The 20474-nt window shown below is 45.1% G+C and overlaps 1 protein-coding gene across 1 annotated transcript in view; it reads right to left on the bottom strand.

The window, feature by feature from the left end:
- clstn2a (calsyntenin 2a) overlaps positions 1-20474 on the bottom strand; it is a 265852-nt gene that overhangs the window by 39997 nt on the left and 205381 nt on the right. Inside the window, exons 7-8 of the mRNA XM_077233060.1 lie at positions 18584-18841; positions 10063-10184 (exon numbers count right to left, since the gene is read on the bottom strand). Of these exons, the coding sequence (XP_077089175.1) occupies positions 10063-10184; positions 18584-18841 (380 nt within the window). The remainder of the gene's footprint in view (positions 1-10062; positions 10185-18583; positions 18842-20474) is intronic.

Raw genomic sequence — 20474 nt, 5'->3', positions numbered from 1 at the left:
AATAGGCTTTGATTATGGCAAGACGCAAGGCATGAAAAGAAAAATAATACAAATTCAAGCTTAGAGCTAATACAAAACACAATAGTTTTGCAACTTTTCTGACTTCCCGGTTTCCTTCCCCTATTATTTATATGCATAATAAGAACATGTAAATGGGTGAATGACATTTCAATTTTCATTTAAATTCTAATGGAAAGTATTTCACATTTCAAGTTTCATTTATCTCTCCATTGTGTTTTTGTGGCCATATAAGTAAAGCTTAAAAAAAGCCTGTGGTCATATAAAGAATATAATATAATGAATATAATATAATATAATATAATATAATATAATATAATATAATATAATATAATATAATATAATATAATATAATATAATATAATATAATATAATATAATGAAGCAAAGATTAATGTTCATTGGACAAATGCCTCACTTTGGTTCTCATCTGAATGGCATCCTTCACTGTAAGTCTGAGAAAGCATTCTGAGCGTCATTTGCATTTAAAAAGTATCTGATTGTTTTTTTTTTTGGGGTCTTTCATTCAATGTGATCTTCCAAACCTGGAAGTCTTGCTTCTGATTAAAATGATCGGAAGAACTGTCAAACAGCCTGGACTTGGCAAACAAATAACAATGATTCGAAAGCAGGTGTCACACTGTTGGGTTTGTGTTCCCCAGGTGTCCACTAGAGGTCCTCGTTATCACGGTGTCCTTCACTATTGACTTCATTTCCCAGCATTCTGTCTGTCACTGTCACTCATCAGTTCATTGCACTCAGCTGTTCCCCGTCATCATTGTTCCCAGCTGTTAATTTTTAGTATTGTTAGATCTGTGTATATATTCCCTGTCTGTGTTAGTATGTGTACGGATTCGTTGTTTAATGTCCCCACACTTCCGTTCCTGTTGTTGCTTCTTTCTCGTGTTTTGTCGGTTATTCTTGGACTGTCTTTGTTGGAATTTGACCCTTGCCTGGACTGGATGTGAGTACGGATTACCCCTTTTAATAAATACCTGCAATTGGATCTACGCTGTCTGTGTGTGTGTTCGTGACAGAACAAATCCGTCGTCAAAAGATCCAGCGGTATGTTTTGCAACATCTCTTCCCCAGCCACCAAGCGGGAGAGAAGGGAGTTGTTTAAGGGGACCCGGTTGGTAAAGTTCCGTGAGACCCGTGGAGGTCGCCGCAGAGGAGGTGAAAGGGAGATGTATCACGTCCCGTCTCCACAGTCAGAGACTGTTCACGTTCCGTCTGCCCAGTCAGAGACTGTTCCGTCTGCCCAGTCAGAGACTGTTCACGTTCCGTCTGCCCAGTCAGAGACTGTTCACGTCCCGTCTGCCCAGTCAGAGACTGTTCACGTCCCGTCTGCCCAGTGAGAGACTGTTCACGTCCCGTCTGCCCAGTCAGAGACTGTTCACGTCCCGTCTGCCCAGTCAGAGATTGTTCACGTCACGTCTGTCAAGACAGAGATTGTTCACGTCGCGTCTGCCCAGCGAGAGACTGTTCACGTCGCGTCTGCCCAGCGAGAGACTGTTCACGTCACGTCTGCCCAGCGAGAGACTGTTCACGTCACGTCTGCCCAGCGAGAGACTGTTCACGTCACGTCTGCCCAGCGAGAGACTGTTCACGTCACGTCTGCCCAGCGAGAGACTGTTCACGTTCCGTCCGCCTTCCTGGACCTGGACTATCTGGAGCGTCTGGCTCGGATCCTGGACATGCTCGTGTCTGCTGTTCCAGAGCCGGAACCAGTGTCTGCTGTTCCAGAGCCGGAGCCGGAGGCAGAGCCAATGGCCGCTCCAGAGCCGGAGGCAGAGCCAGTGCCCGTTCCAGAGCCGGAGGCAGAGCCATTGCCGGTTCCAGAGCCGGAGGCAGAGCCAATGCCTGTTCCAGAGCCGGAGGCAGAGCCAGTGCCATCTGCCTTCTTGGATCTGGACTATCTGGAGCGTCTGGTTCGGATCCTGGACATGCCCATGTCTGCTGTTCCAGAGCCGGAGCTAGTGTCTGCTGTTCCAGAGCCGGAGGCTGAGCCAATGCCGGTTCCAGAGCCGGAGGCTGAGCCAATGCCTGTTCCAGAGCCGGAGGCAGAGCCAATGCCTGTTCCAGAGCCGGAGGCATAGCCAGTGCCTGTTCCAGCACCTGAGCCAGTGTTTGTTTCTGTGTTTGTGTCTGTCCTTGTGACCATTTATGTTCTAGTGACTATTCCTGAGCCGGTGTTTGCAGTTCCTGAGCCGGTGGCTGCTGCTCCAGAGGCAGAGCCAGGGCCTGTTCCAGAGCCAGTGCCTGTTCCAGAGCCAGTGCCTGTTCCAGAGCCAGTGTCTGTTCCAGAGCCGGAGGCAGAGCCAGTGTCTGTTCCAGAGCCGGAGGCAGAGCCAGTGTCTGTTCCAGAGCCGGAGGCAGAGCCAGTGTCTGTTCCAGAGCCGGAGGCAGAGCCAGTGTCTGTTCCAGAGCCGGAGGCAGAGCCAATGCCTGTTCCTGAGCCGGAGGCAGAGCCAATGCCTGTTCCTGAGCCGGAGGCAGAGCCAATGCCTGTTCCTGAGCCGGAGGCAGAGCCAATGCCTGTTCCTGAGCTGGAGGCAGAGCCAATGCCTGTTCCTGAGCCGGAGGCAGAGCCAATGCCTGTTCCTGAGCCGGAGGCAGAGCCAATGCCTGTTCCTGAGCCGGAGGCAGAGCCAATGCCTGTTCCTGAGCCGGAGGCAGAGCCAATGCCTGTTCCTGAGCCGGAGGCAGAGCCAATGCCTGTTCCTGAGCCGGAGGCAGAGCCAATGCCTGTTCCTGAGCCGGAGGCAGAGCCAATGCCTGTTCCAGAGCTGGAGGCAGAGCCAGTGCCTGTTCCAGAGCTGGAGCCAATGTCTGTTCATGAGCCTGTGGCTGTTGCTGTTCCTGTGCCATGGTCGTCGAGGGGTCTTCACCGCCCTGGCCGCCCGAGGGGTCTTCACCGCCCTGGCCGCCCGAGGGGTCTTCACCGCCCTGGCCGCCCGAGGGGTCTTCACCGCCCTGGCCGCCCGAGGGGTCTTCACCGCCCTGGCCGCCCGAGGGGTCTTCACCGCCCTGGCCGCCCGAGGGTCGTCTGCTTCGCCCCGGCCGCCCGATGGGTCGTCTGCTTCGCCCCGGCCGCCCGATGGGTCGTCTGCTTCGCCCCGGCCGCCCGATGGGTCGTCTGCTTCGCCCCGGCCGCCCGATGAGTCGTCTGCTTCGCCCTGCTTCGCCCCGGCCGCCCGATGGGTCGTCTGCTTCGCCCCGGCCGCCCGATGGGTCGTCTGCTTCACCCCGGCCGCCCGATGGGTCGTCTGCTTCGCCCCGGCCCCCCGATGAGTCGTCTGCTTCGCCCTGCTTCGCCCCGGCCGCCCGATGGGTCGTCTGCTTCGCCCCGGCCGCCCGATGGGTCGTCTGCTTCGCCCCGGCTGCCCGATGGACTGTCTGCTTCGCCCCGGCCGCCCGATGGGTCGTCTGCTTCGCCCCGGCCGCCCGATGGACTGTCTGCTTCGCCCTGGCCGCCCGATGGACTCTCTGCTTCGCCCTGGCCCCCGGCTAAACCATCACCCCCTGTTTCTGTTCCCTTTCATGGACCTGGCCCCCCATCCCTCCCCCTGATCCTCCACCATTCCACCTCCCTCCTGAACTCTTGAGTTGTGTGTTTTGTCTTGGAGCGTCTGGTAGCCGCTCCGTAGAGGGGGGGGGGTTATGTCACAGTGTTGGGTTTGTGTTCCCCAGGTGTCCACTAGAGGTCCTCGTTATCACGGTGTCCTTCACTATTGACTTCATTTCCCAGCATTCTGTCTGTCACTGTCACTCATCAGTTCATTGCACTCAGCTGTTCCCTGTCATCATTGTTCCCAGCTGTTCATTGTTAGTCTTGTTAGATCTGTGTATATATTCCCCATCTGTGTTAGTATGTGTACGGATTCGTTGTTTAATGTCCCCACACTTCCGTTCCTGTTGTTGCTTCTTTCTCGTGTTTTGTCGGTTATTCTTGGACTGTCTTTGTTGGAATTTGACCCTTGCCTGGACTGGATGTGAGTACGGATTACACCTTTTAATAAATACCTGCAATTGGATCTACGCTGTCTGTGTGTGTGTTCGTGACAGCAGGACTTTCAATGATATTGACAATAATTTGTGATATGTCATAACATAATGTAGTTTTCAAAATCATGTCTTTTGCCTAGAGCCTTTGGAAGCTACAATGCAGACATTATAATAAAATAATTGTGATTATACATTGACTTTTTTCCACTTTTGACAAGCAGCAGACAAGAGTTGGGTGTATATGTGTAAATCTATGTAAGCACCCGAAAATCAAACAACACGAGTTCCTCCCCAGATTTAAATTGGCTTTAAGCACCAGTGGGACTCATCTGTTTGTCTATAGTTTAAGTTTTACAGCATTCGATAAGCTGCACGCTCTCCTCTGTGAGATCTCATTATAAGTCTTCATGTATTCATTAAAGCAAGTAAGCGGTCATGCATGGAGCACAATCCATCTAACGCAAAACAATACAGGTTCTTAAATGCATCGCCGAAGGAAGCCACAGATGTGGTGCATGTAATTTTGAGTAGATAAGCGTACAATGAATGTCATATTGACAGGACGGGGTGTAATTTTCTGCCGCAGCAGTGCGGGTCGATGATCTGAGCGAGACAGGGATAAATGACACGCCTGCTCAGGCTTTTCTGCACCCGTACTGATTGGTCGAGTTGGGAAACGCACAGACCCTTGGTACATGCACACACACCTCTGATCAATGAGCAGAAGTGTCGATGCAAATAAATATTTGACTATTGATTTAGGCCAGCGTTTGAAGAGCCATTAACAGATGATTCGCCTTGCGTCTTAAACAATGTTTTCATAGATCTACTGAGAGCTCATGGATGTCTTCCAGAAGTCTCTGTTTAATGGCCATTGTGTGTGCGGGGCGGGGCAAGGGGGCATTATTTGGAGGCTTATTTGATTGCTCTAATTAAATGCAACCATTCAGGGTCCAATGCTCATTTTAATAGAAAAAGTCTTGCCAGACCGAAAATACCAGATTAACTATGTGCACTGACACTGAGAGGAAGGGATGACCTTTGGTTTTGCCTGCCAATCATCTCTTCATTTTTGATGTATCTTTTTGTTTTACAATTTTTACATTTAGAAATGTAGAGCATTAACTAAATAAATTCGATTTTATATAATATAACGCAATATAATTGGATATAAATCAACATTTACTTTCAGGCCACAGCCCTCAATCAAATTTTTTATTTTTATAGTAAAACGTTTGTTAAGATCTTAATGTTTGGTTTAAGATGTTTGGATGACAGAATCTTAAATTTTGATCAGTTCCTTACACAAACCTATTGTAACCTAAATAAAGTGCACAAGTCATATGAACTACCTACTGCTACTTTATGGTGCTTTTTCTTAGCTTTACATATACTCTCTATGGAAGGCAAAAAAACTGTATACAATTTTTGAAAAACGTCTGACAAGAGCAAACAGGTTTGGAACAACATAAATGACAAAATTTAATTTTTAGTTAATTCCTTTAAACAATAATAATCTAAAAGGCATTACTCTGAAAACTTTTAATCCATCTGATTGGAGAGACAAAGAGAAACAAAGTTAGTAAGTGAGCAATAAAAATGACAAACAGTACAGAATATACCCCATCAAGTATTTCCCTCCTCTCACTTGGCATCACTCCCTCCCTCTCCATCATTCTTTTCCTCTCAACGAAAAGAGGGGGGGAAAAGCTAAAGAGGCAGGTGTGAGGAAGATTGCAAAATCAATAGGGCTAAATGGAGTTGCAGCGGAAGCCATTGAGTGTCCTCTCAGAGTGCTGATGAGACTGCAAAGAGCAGCATTTGGATGAGATGCCCAACAGCCAACACTCAGTGTGTTTTTTACCACTTCCTCTCTCTCCAGCTTAAAGCGTGTCTTCTGCGCTATCACCGCAAAGCTATTTTACTAGATCAATGTCGGGTCCTTAATAGAACACGACGCTCACATTGCCGCAGGCCGCTAGGTGTCTACAGGTGCCTAAGAGAAGCTCTCTGCCATAGTGACAGAAATACCACAGCACCTGCGGCCCCTCCCTCACTTCACGACAACAGGCCCTGAGTGACACAAACACATTCACGTCCTTTCACTCAGCCGACAAGCATCTTGGGCAATGTGACTTTCTCACATTACGGAATTAGCAAGCTGTGAGGCTGTGGGTCTCATTGCACAAAAAAAAACCAAAAAACTGCATGCTAACATAATCTTAGCCTAAAACGCGGCCTCTTATGGACCATTCATTGATCATCTGATGTATATCACACATAATAATAGCAAAATCCTGCTGAAATCATTTTAATATGCGTGTTTCAATTATGAATGAAAATGTCATACAGTTTTGTTTCGTTTTCAGGATTCTTTGATGAATAAAACGTTAAAAAGAACATCACTTATTTGAAATTTAAATATTTTGTAACATTATTAATGTCTTCAATGTTACTTTTGATCAATTTAATGCAAAAGTAAATGTATTTCTTATTGGTATTGCAAATCGTAGAAATCGTAAGAAAATCTTACTAACCCCAAACTTTTGAATGGTAGTGTACATACAGAAAATCAAAACCTATCTATGTAAGATTTTAGGTGCACTTGAGATACAAATTGTAGAAGTTTTTTTGTTTGTTTACATTTACTAAACATCCTTAAGACAAAGGTGTCTCTTAATTGTGTCTTTTAATGTCTGATGACATAAAAGTCTGTACAGTACAATAAAATATGTTCCACTGATTTTAGAATAACCCTCCCCTAAATGTTACATAAAACAAAAAACTGGTCACTTTACCCTTTCTTCCTGTCTAAGTAGGCTGTTCTTGGCCACAATAAACTGCAAAGTGGACCAGACGTTACGCCAAGAGTCAAAAGTTTGTGTGTTTAAAGATTAAAGAATTTAAAGAAAAAATAAAGAAAAATCCAAACTAACTACGATGACATTTACAACAGGATAATCTGTTGTTTGTATCAATGGCAAGTAGTCAGAGGTAGGGCAGAGAGAAAAGAAAGAAAAAAAGATGTTTCTCATGTTGGGAACAGAGCTGTGCTGTGCTCCGAGATCAAGGCGAGCATATTCTGTTTACCGCCTCCAAGCTGGAGAGACACCATTATCAAACCATGCTGGAGAAGAGGTACATGGCAGGAAAAACAGGAAGAGAGAAAAATGCACTGAAGTGTAAACAAGCTTTTTCACACCTTTTCTCGCTCTCTCCTTTTCACGCGTTTTCATTTACAAGCAGATATCAGATGGGAAGAAATACTCCTCCCTACAAAAATCAACAAAGTGGCCATGAAAGATAAATGTACAAAAAAGATATACAGAGAATATCACAGCATATATGTGAGAAGCAAACCAACAGCTGTGTGGAGTCAGACGTTTTTGTCTACAGTGTTATATGTGGCGGATGTTGACAGGATTGTAGGCATAGCGCGGCTCCTCCTGCAGCTGACATTGTTTTATGGCAGCCTGTCTACTGACCCCATATTGTTTACTTGTGTTCCTCATCACCTGCTGAGCTCTGCCTGGCCCTGGGAAAGGAGTCGAAGCTTTGAAAGGAGCACATTTTCTCTGACCTGTAACAAACTAAGTACAGCCGTCAAGAACACTGAGGCAGAACCAGGCGTCTGTCTGAGCTGTTTGTTTATTGTCATTATAACTGCAGTGAACATTGACTTTACGTCTCCCTAGAATAATCATATGCTGGATAAAAATGTTTAAAAAACACATACACAAATTATGGTTTATATAGCTCCAAATATATAAAAACTGGGATTCCATGTCATGTTGTCTTATATTATTCTATTTAAAAACATTTTTTTGAAAGAAGTGTCACCAAGGCAATTACTGTATTTAATCAAAAATACAGTACAAAATTGATATTGTGAAATATCTTAATTTAACATAACTGTTATCTTTATGGGGTGGTGATGACGCAGTGGATAAGACACATGCCTTTGGTGTGAGAGACCCGGGTTCGAATCCACTGTGAGACACCAATGTGTCCCTGAGCAAGACACTTAACCCCTAGTTGCTCCAGAGGCGTGCGACCTCTGACATATATAGCAATTGTAAGTCGCTTTGGATAAAAGCGTCAGCTAAATGAATAAATGTAAATGTAAATCTTTATATAAATATAAAGCAAATAATATCAATAAATAGGAGCAAATAATATCAATATTCCTAAACAGTTATTTATCTTATCCACTTTTTATGCCCAATTAAGTTAGTTGCACATTGTCCTGTGTAGCCAACAATATGACCACATTGTTACAGCTTATTCTGGCCAAGAACCACCAACTTAGACACGAAAATATTGTCGAACTGACATGTAAAGCAACCAATCAAAATTCTTTTTTATATGCCTTTTAAGGCTGGATTATCTAAAAAAAAAAACTAAAAAAAAACATTATCCTACAATAAATACCAGTGAAAATAGCAGAACATGTGTGTAGACTTCAGAATTTCAGTCCATCCAAACTTTTTAATAAGTATTGATGCACAATATACAGTTCTGCTCATACATTTCTAGTTTACCTGCTAATAAGTGTTTCAGACAAATCTCCGATGCCAACAGCCTCGCTTTTATCCAAAGTGACTTACAGTACAATTTACTTATTAAGGGTTGCTCACTAGAGATGCGCGGATGAGCTATTATTTCATCCGCAACCGCATCACAAAACTCATCATCCATCCGCCATCCATCCGCACCAACGTTTTTGACCAATTTTCCCGGCCGCCATCCGCTGATACAAGGCGCTGCTGATGACAGCCGCGAGACTAGAAACCGCCCGCCACCTATATCATGAGGAAAATTGCATTGCAACATATTTGGATAATGTTGAATGTCAGTATTGCTAACAGTCTCTGTTGTATATGTAGCCTCCATTCGGCAACTGAAAGCGAGTGCCTTCCAATAGCTTTGTCACTGCAAATCGCTGTCAGTGTGAACGCACTTTTTTCAGGGTCAGTTCTCCTGGAGCGACCTGAGGTTAAGTGCCGCGCTCAAGGGCACAAAAGAGAAAGCTCATGTCTTGTCCTATGAGGGATTTAAATGTATGAGCTTTCGGCAACCAGCCCAGATCTTTAACCACAACTGCCACAAAGAGGAAACAAATATAACTCACGAGGCCAAATTCTTCGCATCATAGTTCAGCTGATCAAAACAACTGCGAAAAATTGTGGCACTCACATGAATTTGGACCATGACCAAAACCTGCTTTGTTGGTGCACTCCAGAGTTCTACTTACAGTAATTGATCTGGACTATTGATCAAAGGCCTCTCAGACATCGACCTGTTTTGTGAATTTGAAAAGTACAAAAAGTCTTTCAACAACATATACGGGTGTTTACTGAATAGACATGCATCTAACTTTTTGTCCATTTACAGCAACTCAGAAAGGTTTGAGAAGTTACACGTGTGCTAGTGCACGTCTGGATGTGAGAATGTGTATGTGCATGTAATTTGTGGTTAAGGATTGGCGTGGGCGAAGGGCTATCATTATGTTCACTGCGAGAGGTCATTTCCGTGGAGAGCTTTTCATACTGATTAAACGCATCTCACCTCGGCTCTCTGTTCCCCTTGGCAGACGTTGAGAGGCATGGTGACACACACACACAGTCCGTTTAGTGCTCTCAATCAAAAGATTTGTCCGCACTAAACATTAGCCAAGGGAAATGTTGGAAATTTGAGAAAATCAAGGTGTTTCCAAACACAAACAAGCCACATACGAGCCAAATAAGCACTAGGAGAAAAAACGCGAGTGCTGTCTTTGCGTCAGCTTTCCAATTTGTTCTTCAGATAATAATCATTTTAGCAGTGACAGATCACTCGTCGCAATGGAAAGATCAGTCATTCGGATAATGAATAATTAAAAAAACAGGTAATTGAAAATTATACAGAGTGAACTTCACTTCACAAGTGATTACTATAAATGGAGCCCGATCAGTGTGGCATTTTTCCCATTCTGTTTATCAGAATGCTGGTTGTGATGTTGAAGGGCATGTGTGACAGGCACCCGGGGGGCCCTCACCTGTTCCAGTCTCCAGTGGAACTCTGCTGGCCTGAAGGAGTCCAGCTGAATAAAGTCTCGCCTCAGCAGGAACACCAGACGGCAGTTGTGTACATACAGGGAGTAATGATGCCTGTTCATCTCTGCAAAAAAGCAAAACACAGAGAAGGCTTACTGTATGTGCATTACGTATCACTGTGACACAGGGCAAATATTTTTTTTTTTTTTTTTTTTAAACATCACTCTCAGGAAATAACTCACAATGGTTGTCAAAGTAAGAACTTCATGTTGATTAAAGATTTACATTTTTAGATTTCCATGTCTAGCTCCGAGACCTTGTCTAAAACTGCATAGTCATGTTCGGAAAAACTCCAGTCCAGACTGTTACATTAGATTAGACTTCAGATGAGGAGAAAAGTCTTGACATAGAGACAAATGAAAAGAAATTGAAGTTTTGCAGAAACTGTAAAGGGAATAGACTAGGAACGGACTGACTGAAAGGATAGATTCCCTGAATCCTACTCAAAAATCCAGGTATGACAAGCTTAAAATGTGCACTTTTTACACATTTAAATAATGAATGAATAGTAAGTTTGACAAATCATACTCAAATAAATTGTTATATACACACAGATCTGACACACATCGGATCTTCGTCCAAACTTTTATGTTTATTTAGACTTTTCAACTCATTTTAGACACTTATGAGGATTCTCACCAAAAATGGGGATTTTGACAGAATTCTGAGTAGGGTTGTTTTGTTTTTTTCATAAAAAATTGTTGAGATTCAAAAGAGAACTCAAATCGGTACTGGCACACTGTCTGAGTAGTGGCTTTCTATGTATGTGTTCACAGAGAGCCGCTTCACAGACAGTGTGGCAGTACATATTTGAGTTCTCTTTTGCATCTTTTTCACACTTGAATGGTTTAGAAGCACTTCAATTTAAGACTGGGTGATCATAGGACAGCCCTACATGCGGACCATCCTTTGTAGACAGCGCTCTCTTTCTTATCTCATGAACGAATGCTGAAATAATTGCATTAAATATTTTTAATACATTAAACAGAAAATATTAATAGCAGAAATGATCACATCACTTTTATAATAAAATGGATATCAGAATGATTTCTGAAGGATCATGTGAAACTGAAGACTGCAGTTATGGCTGCTGAAAATTCATTATACATATTTCCCCTGTTTTTATATTTAGTTTACCTTTCCCATCATTTAACACTTGAAATTGAACTTAATAGCAGTAGAAAATTAAATCTCAAAATGAATATCAATTTTTCATATTGTATAGTACATTATATTAATAATAATATTGTGATGCCTAAATCCACTTGTAGCAGCCTAAATTCACTTGACACATTTTAAATGATTTACATTTTTAGTGTTTTACTTAACAAAAATTAGATTAAATATTAGAAAATTATATTCTGCCATTTATCAGTCATCGGCACATAACATGAAAATAATTATCAGCTTAAAGGGATAGTTTATCCAAAAATGAAAATTTCTGTCATCATTTACTCACCCTCAAGTTGTTCCAAACCTGTGTGAATTTCTTTATTCTGCTGAACACAAGAACATGGAAGAAGAAAAAAAAATACTATGGAAGTCAATGGGGCTCAGCAACTGTTTGGTTAACCATATTCTTCAAAATATCTTCTTTTGTGTTCAGCAGAAGAAAGACAATCACACAGGTTTGGAACATCTTGAGGGTGAGTAAATTATGACAGAATTAAACAGTTTGAGTGAACTATCTCTTTGAAGCTATAAGCCAGAATTCAATCCACCGTGGTTAAAGAGATGATAACTAGCTACCTGCAAAAAAAAAAAAAAAACTGTTTTGACCACCTTAAACTGGTATTGCCTGTTTTTCCCAGCTTGATCCAAACCAAATATCAATCTGTTATAAAGTTAATCCTAACAGGATGGGCATGAAAGAGCTGCCATTCAATCTGAGACTATTGTTAAAGATTTCTCTTCTCCCACTGATATTGACATGTTCCACTGTCCATCACGTGTCTCCGCCCAAAGCATGTCTGGACTGCTTTCATGCTCTTTCTCAGAAACCTCTCATTGATCAAGGTGGGTGCCACGTCTCCTCCACATGGCACCCCTTCTCTACTTACCCCAACGCTGCCCGATGACTCTCGTGTGACTGCTTTTAGTGCGTGTTAAATTGATTAAGTCTCACACCCACTCAACATGACGCCTGGGATCAATGAACTCGAAAGAGTCCTGCCAAGCAGCCAGCCCCGATCAGGGCCACTCGGTCTCGGAGAACTGGCCCCTGACAGTCACACTGCATTTCTTCCAGGCTAGAGTTTCCCTTTAACCTCCCGAGAATTGTGTTCTGAACCACTCTTTAATCCAGATCTAATCCATAGTCTTAATTTCTCTTCCTAATTCTACTGGGCATCGTATGGTACTGATCAAACTATTCTCAGGTTAGTCTGACACATCTGTACCACTAATCTCTTTAGTTCTGCTAAACTGATCATCTTGTCTTGGCCACCAGACCTGGAAACTGTAGACGTCATCTAAAGTATTTGAGCACTATAGGGGGCCTACACACAGGAAGTTATTGCATGCTAATGCCACTGTTTATTGGCTAGGCTTATTTTAACGTCCTATTCACTAAAGTAAGTATGCATTTTGCACGTGTTTTGCAGCTGTTTAGTGAATTCACACCTGAGTAATTTCCATATAATTGTGAAAGGCCTCCTCTGATTGGTTTATTGTTTTAAAGCTGATATACGCCAGGTTTCCATTCACATATTTTTATCAGAATTTTGGGATAAAAAAGCAGAATGGAGACACAAAGCACAATTGCTAAATAAATGCCAAGATGCACATCAAAACGTAACATGACTGTCTCAAATCATAATAAACGAAACAAATACCACTGGACCAATTTCATCGCATTGAATCTCAAATGCTGCTCTGGTCATTCTGAAATTCTGGAGTAAAGCATGGGATGAGAAGCTCATACAAATATATACAGTATATAAAAATGCTACATATATATTAACATTCAAAGGTGTGGGATCAGTAATATTTGAACAAAAAATATTAACACTTTTATTCACCAAGGACGCATTAAATTGATCAAAACTGACAGTAAATACATTAAAATTGGTAACAATAATATCTATCTCAAATAAACAGTGATCTTCCAGCGATAGACATTTCTATTCATCAAAGAATACTGGAAATTTGTGGCAGGACGTGGCAGGACGACGCAGTGTCTCGTTCCCTTCTCAGGGAACAAGGGTTATAGTCATAACCCGAGACGTTCCCTTTCGAGGGAACTCAACACTGCGTCGAGAATCGACTCTTTGGGGAACGAATGCCCACTAGGCCACGCACCGAAGACAGGCCTGCCCAGGAGTGAAACTGATTCAGGCACTCAGCAGGACGAGAGCACACGTGCGCCAGGCGTACTGGGGAGGTGCAGACTATAGAACCTAATAAAAGTGTGTGGGGTAGCCCAACCGGCTGCCTCACAGATCTCCTGGAGGGGAACTCCCGAGAGGAGGGCCCTAGAGGACGCCATGCCTCTAGTAGAATGAGCCCTTATGGCCAGAGGTGAAGGCAAATTGCGCACCTCATAAGCCAAGGCAATAGCCTGCACAATCCAATTACTAATGGTTTGCTTGGATGCCGGGAGCCCTCTCCTAGGTGACCCGAAACACACTAACAGTTGGTCCGACCTCCTCCAAGAAGAGGACCTCTCGAGATAAATACTCAAAGCTCTGACGGGGCAGAGCAAATGAAGCTTCTCTTCTTCTGCCGACACATGAGGTGGAGGATGGAAAGCCTGAAGGGTCGTAGACCTAGCCGTATTAGCAGGCACTTTAGGCACATAGCCCGGTCTCGGGTGCAAAAAGGCCTTAACCTTGCCAGGGGCAAACTCCAAGCAAGCTGGTGTCACTGCCAGGGCTTGGAGATCTCCCACCCTCTTAAGAGAGGTGATGGCTAAGAGAAAGACCAATTTGTAGGTAAGATCTTTAGGCGAAGCCGACTGAAGAGGTTCGAAGGGGGCCAGGGATAACCCTTCCAGAACCACTGCCAGGTCCCAGGCAGGAACCCTGGACCTGGTTGTCGGTCTCATCCTCCAAGTACCACGGAGAAAACGAATGACCAGCTGGTGCCTCCCCAGAGGCCCACCACTTAATGGCGCATGGAAAGCCGAAATGGCAGCCACGTACACCTTAAGCGTGGAAGGGGAGAGACCCGCAGAGAAACGATCTTGAAGAAACTCCAGAACTGAAGCCACCGGGCAGTTAACTGGGTCTAAATTATGTTCTCTACACCAAGTAACGAAAACATTCCACTTGAGGCCATATAATCTCCTAGTAGACAGAGCCCTAGAGCTAAGTATGGTTTCAACCACCCTGGCTGATAGACCAGCGTTTAGGTACTGAACCCCCTCAGAGGCCAGGCCCACAGTTTCCACAGCTCTGGTTGAGGGTGGAAGATTGTGCCCTCCACCTAGGACAATAGATCCCTCCTCAGAGGAATCTGCCATGGCTGAGCTATCAGGAGCGAAATTATATTTGAAAACCACACCCGGGTCGGCCACATTGGGGCAACCAGAAGTAGACTGATGCCCTCCTGACGGACCCTCTCCAGGACTGCCGGAAGCAGAGCGATTGGGGGAAATGCGTACAGGCGAAGCCTCGGCCAGGCCTGTACCATGGCATCCAACCCCAGTGGGGCTGGATGTGAGAGGGAGAACCAAAGTGGGCAGTGGGACGTCTCTCGAGACGCGAATAAATCCACTTCCATGGGCCCAAACCTCTCCCATATCAACTTCACCACATCTGGATGAAGTCTCCATTCCCCGGGCCTCAGCCCCTGCCTCGACAGGATGTCTGCTCCCTGATTCTGAACCCCCGGAATATACATAGCTCTGATTGACAGTATTTTCCCTTGGGACCAGAGAATAACCTGATGCGCCAGTCTGCACAGAGGGCGCGATCTGAGTCCCCCTCGTCGGTTTAGATAAGCTACCACTGATGTATTGTCCGATCGTACTAGGACATGGTAACCCTTGATGTCTGGAAGGAAGCTCCTCAGAGCCCTGAACACAGCCAACATCTCTAGACAATTTATGTGCCAAGAATGATGATGGTCCTGCCACAGACCCCTGGCAAAGCGGCCGTCCATGACCGCGCCCCAGCCAGTGAGGGAGGCGTCTGTCGAAACGGTTTTCCGGTGACATGACGCTCCTAACACTGGCCCTTGGGACAGGAACCAAGGTTTCTTCCATATTATTAGAGAACGAAGGCATCTGCGCGTTACTCTGATCATACGAAATGGATTCCCCTTGGGGGAAAACCCGTTGGCTTTCAGCCACCACTGAAGGGGCCTCATGTGTAGAAGGCCCAAAGGTATAATGTTGGATGCCGCTGCTATGAGGCCTAGCTTTAACTTGGACACCATCGCCAGAATGGACTCGATACGCGCCGGAGACAAGCGTGCCTGCACCGTAGTCGAGTTCCACACAACGCCTAGAAACGTTGTGGACTGGGACGGTTCTAACACACTCTTCTTTGTGTTGAGTCTCAACCCCAATTTTTGAATGTGGCCAAGGACAACATCTCGATGCCGAACTGCCATTTCTCGAGACTGGGCCAGAATGAGCCGGTCGTCGATATAATTCAGTATGCGGATGCCCTGAAGTCTCAGTGGAGCAAGTGCTGCATCCATACATTTGGTGAATGTGCGGGGAGAGAGTGCTAGGCCGAACGGAAGAACCCGATATTGGTAAGCTTCGCCCCCGAAAGCGAACCTCAGGAACCTCCTGTGACATGGAAGGATGGGTACGTGAAAATAGGCGTCTTTTAGATCTATCGTGACAAACCAGTCCTCGGATCTGATTTGACTCACGATGACAGGAATAGTGAGCATTTTGAACCTGAGCTTCATCAGAGACAGGTTCAAAACCCTGAGATCTAGAATTGGCTTCAACCCCCCTTTGGAACTATAAAGTACCGGCTGTAAAATCCGGACTCCCTGTCTGAATGAGGAACACGTTCTACGGCCTCCTTTAGCAGCAGAGATTGCACTTCTTGTTCCATCACCTGAGCCTGCTCTGGAACCACTGTAGTCTGCACCACCCCAGAAAATTTGGGGGGGCGGTGCCCGAACTGCAGTCTGTACCCTGACTTTATTATATGCAGGACCCATGCAGATATGTTGGGAAGATGATACCATGCCTCTACAAAATCTACTAAGGGAACCAGCCTCTCGAGACTGGCCTCTGGTGTTTTTCGAGCACCCTTCTCGACCCCCTGAAGCGGAAGACCGGCAGGGTGTAGTCGATACGGTTTTCGTGACCATAACTGATGCTCGTTTTTTATTTTTCGAGAAAAACGACCCACAGTGCGTTCGCTGGAATATGATGCGGCCCGAAGCGTCACCGACGGCGGGCAACTCACAACGTTTCCTAGAGGGCTCCGCTCTGAGAACAACCTCGGTTGTTCTACAATGGAGGGGACAGCCCTCAGAGGTCCCACCACTCTGGCTAGGACCTCTTTCCTGAAGCCCTCCTAGCCTGAAGGACATCCCTTAAATCGCCCTTCTGGCTGGGGGGCTTCTGCTGGGAGCGTTTCCTCCGTTGCCAAGCTCCCGGAGGAGGGGCTCTAGAGGAAACGCTCTCCCTTTGCTCTGCCCGGTGTGAGGAGCTGGTTGATGGCTGGGGCTGATGTTCTTGCCCCACCCTACTCGATTTGGACTTCGATTTTTGGGGGAGGAACTGCTGGAACGCCGCAGATTGCTTCTTCGCCTCCTGAAACCTGTCGACGACCGATGTAACGGCGTCGCCGAACAGGCCAGAAGGCGAAAGCGGCGCATCCAGCAGAACAGATTTATCTTTCTCCTTTAGACCAGATAAATTGAGCCACAGATGCCTCTCCGTGGCCACCATAGCTGCCATAGAGCGGCCAATAGCGCAGGCCGTCTCTTTAGTGGCCCGGAGAGACAAATCTGTGGCTTTGCGCAACTCTGAAATATCTTCAGGAGTTGGCCCCTCCCCCTCGTCCAAATCTTTCAGGAGATCGGCCTGGTATGCCTGCAAGATAGCCATAGAGTGCAGACATGAACCAGCCCGACCTGCCGCCATGTAAGCCCTTCCTATTAAAGCAGATGTAGCTCTGCAAGGCTTACTAGGCAGCGCAGGGGTTTTAAGGGAAGATGCTGACTCAAACGGCAAACCCCGGTGCTGAGGCTGTGACCTGTGCCGCAGGAAAGGCTCGTCTAACTTGCTTACGACTCGCGTTCCCTGCTCATCTTGTGGCCAGCTGATGTTAAGTCTGGCCACGGCACGAGTCACAGCCTCCACCAGCTCCTCATAAGCTTGGCCGTGAACTGGCGCGCTCGACTCACGGTCATCCTCGATGCTGATCACCTCTGCCTCCTCGGAAGCAGAGAGCTCAAGCACCGGGACCTGGTCGTGGGCAGAAGAAGCCGCAGCGCGGGCTTCTGCACCACTCACAGGGGCTTTGGGATCTTCAGATGAAGAATGAGAAAGTGCCGCAGCAGTCTCATTCTCATCTGCAAGATCCCGCTGCGAACCCCACGATCTGAGTCGCCGCGCCGCCTCAACAGACACGGGACCAGAACCGCGGGGAACGCGAGCCTGACCGAGCTTATCAAAGCACGCCAGCCGGGAGCGCAGCACCCTCATGGGTAGTGCTTCACAGTGTACGCAGGCAGCTCCCTCGAGAGCTGCCTGGGCGTGCTGCGCTCCCAAACAGTTCACACACAAAACATGCGTGTCCCCATCCGTAATAAAACGAGGACAGGGGTGCACACACATTCTGAACTGCTGGCTGGCCATAATATATATAGGGATAGACAAACAACACCAAATAAGACAGACAGTCGTAACATAGAGCGCTTGCTGAAGAGCGAAAAGCTAGTGTGTGCCGGCGTCGCTTTTATGCATCCGGTTATGCCGTCACATGTTACGTCATGACGCAACACCAATCAGGATTGGAATAGTTTCATTCATACTTCAGAGGCGCACGCTAAGGGAACATCCCCAAAGAGTCGATTCTTGACGCAGTGTTGAGTTCGCTCGAAAGGGAACTACAAATTTCAACATTTATAATAATACGAAATGTTTAATGAGCACCAAATCAATATATTACAATGATTTCTGAAGGATCGTGTGAGTCAACACTGAAGACTGGAGTAATGAAGAAAATGTGCCATCATTTTAATAAATTACATTTTAAAATATATAGAAAGAAATAGATCCTTGTTTTAAAAGGTAATTTTACTTTTTTTTATCAAATAAATGTAGCTTTGTCAAGCAAAAGAATCTTCATTCAAAAACATTGTTAAAACAATCTTACTGACCCTAAACTTTTGAACAGTAATAATAATAATATATACAGTATAGTTTAATAAAAGCACAGTGAAAACGCAAGTGCCCTACACGTACACCCGTCTCAATCGAAGACCCTGCCCCTCATAAGTGTTTCACACATGCCTATTGAGACAACACAACAAAAAGCTCACCAGTTTTATCTGAATTACAGAGCAATGTCTCCTTCTCGGCTCTCAGTCCAGGACTTGGCCCGTGCTTCATCCATGTTGCTATGGTAAACTGATCTGTCAAGTTCTGTGGCACAACCCACTCTGGGATATTGGCCGCCTGTCGCCCATCAAATCTGAAGATGAGGTCGCTGTCTCGGCCGCTGTCTGTCAGCAAAGAAGCCGTCCAATTGGTGGACGCGCTGGGGGCCGGGAGAAGGTCTGTGCTGCCCGAGGCTGCTCCTGTGGAGATAAAAGCACAAAGGTTAGTTCAGATTACTGCGAGAGGCAGCGATGAAAAATTACAAGCTGTCTGTCACAAAGAGTTAAAATCATGTTAATTGCCCTGGCATTCAAATATACTGTGCATACATCACACTTCAAATCAAATTAGAGATGAAGAGCAAATAACATTTGGTTCCGAGACCCACATTCAACCCTGACTGAAATGTCATTTCTGAAAGCAATCGTCTCATTATAAAAGTCATTGCTCGTGGCCTAGCAACACTCTGACACGTTAAGCTAAGGGTGCTAATGTGGGTTAAAAGAGTTTGAGTTTGGCTTCATCTTCACTTGGGAAGCATATGTCATAAATATGTGCCAATAATGAGAGAATTTACATTTTTGAGTGAACTCTCCCTTTAAAAACATGCAGTATAAGAAACTTCTGAGATATAACTAATTGTGGGCACACTCGCTCTGAGGATAAGTCTAGTACAGATGCCCTAAATATGCAAGAGCAGTGCCACCTATCAATCTTTGATTAGCCTCCTGTCTTCCTCCCTCCTGCCCATGCTTACTCATGCCTCTCTCTGCGTGTTTTTTTTGGGAGTACAGGAGGATATTGAATCTTTTTTTCCTCACTCAGGGGTGACAGGACGGCCAAGACAGAGGGACAGAATGAGCGATGAGCCTCGCCGATGTCAGAGCAGCGTGTTCTCATTCCACAGCTCCACATCACTCACTTCGGCACGGGCCCAAAGAGAGAAAGAAACGAGAGAGAATATGGCAGCGCCGCTGCTTTTAAGCTATGCAGTATTTATTTCTGCCAATCGATATTGGACGATAAATTCAGTCAGTCTCCGAGTGAGCATCTGAGCTCTTCTGAGAGGATTCATTTCCTGAAATACCGTAAAGGTACAGGTCAATGAGATTACATTACGCAAGCAATGTCTAGCACTACATGTGTCTCAGTGGCGGCTCATGTTATCAAATGTCCAGTCAAGAATAAACAGAAAGTGTCCGTGTTTCAAGGTTGCACTAATGATTGATTACACATTGGGACTTTGTAATTTCCTTAATACATATATTTATCTGGATGTGCTTTTAAAAAAAATATTATATTGGGTTGGAAGCTTTGTTGTCTATTTCAGAAACACTTCAAAAGTATGCCTATTTTCAAACACTTATTTCCGTTAGCTGTACAGAGTGCTTGTGCAAAAGCAACTGACACCAACAGGGGAAATTATTATTACCGAGAGAGAGCCAAGACAGTAAAAAGATCAACACACTTAATGCTTCACAAATCAGAGCTAGAACCATTTTGACTTCATGATGTATAAGCCTTAAAGAGTCTTTCATCAGATTAAAATGACTGATTTACTGAGGTATGTGAAAATTGTTTTATGACCCATTTACAAGTATGTTGGACATGCAATATGAGGAATAAAATCTAGAGATATGGTTAGGTGAATTGTAGGGATAAACAGGGATAACATTTTCCCCATACTAATAATATGATAATTATTTTCGTTTAATGACTCATAACTGATAAATGACCAATATTAAAATTCTACATTGTTCTGTCTAAATAAATTAACTCTTTCCCCACCATTGACAGAATTCTGTCATTTATGAGACAAGGCTTTCTGTGTTT

Source organism: Siphateles boraxobius, unplaced genomic scaffold (assembly GCF_051911475.1).
Source record: "Siphateles boraxobius isolate OS27281-9 unplaced genomic scaffold, OSU_SipBor_1 1, whole genome shotgun sequence".
In the NCBI taxonomy this organism is placed as follows: domain Eukaryota; kingdom Metazoa; phylum Chordata; class Actinopteri; order Cypriniformes; family Leuciscidae; genus Siphateles; species Siphateles boraxobius.
Note: the sequence above shows the minus strand (reverse complement) of the source record. Positions and strands in the feature narration are given on the sequence as shown.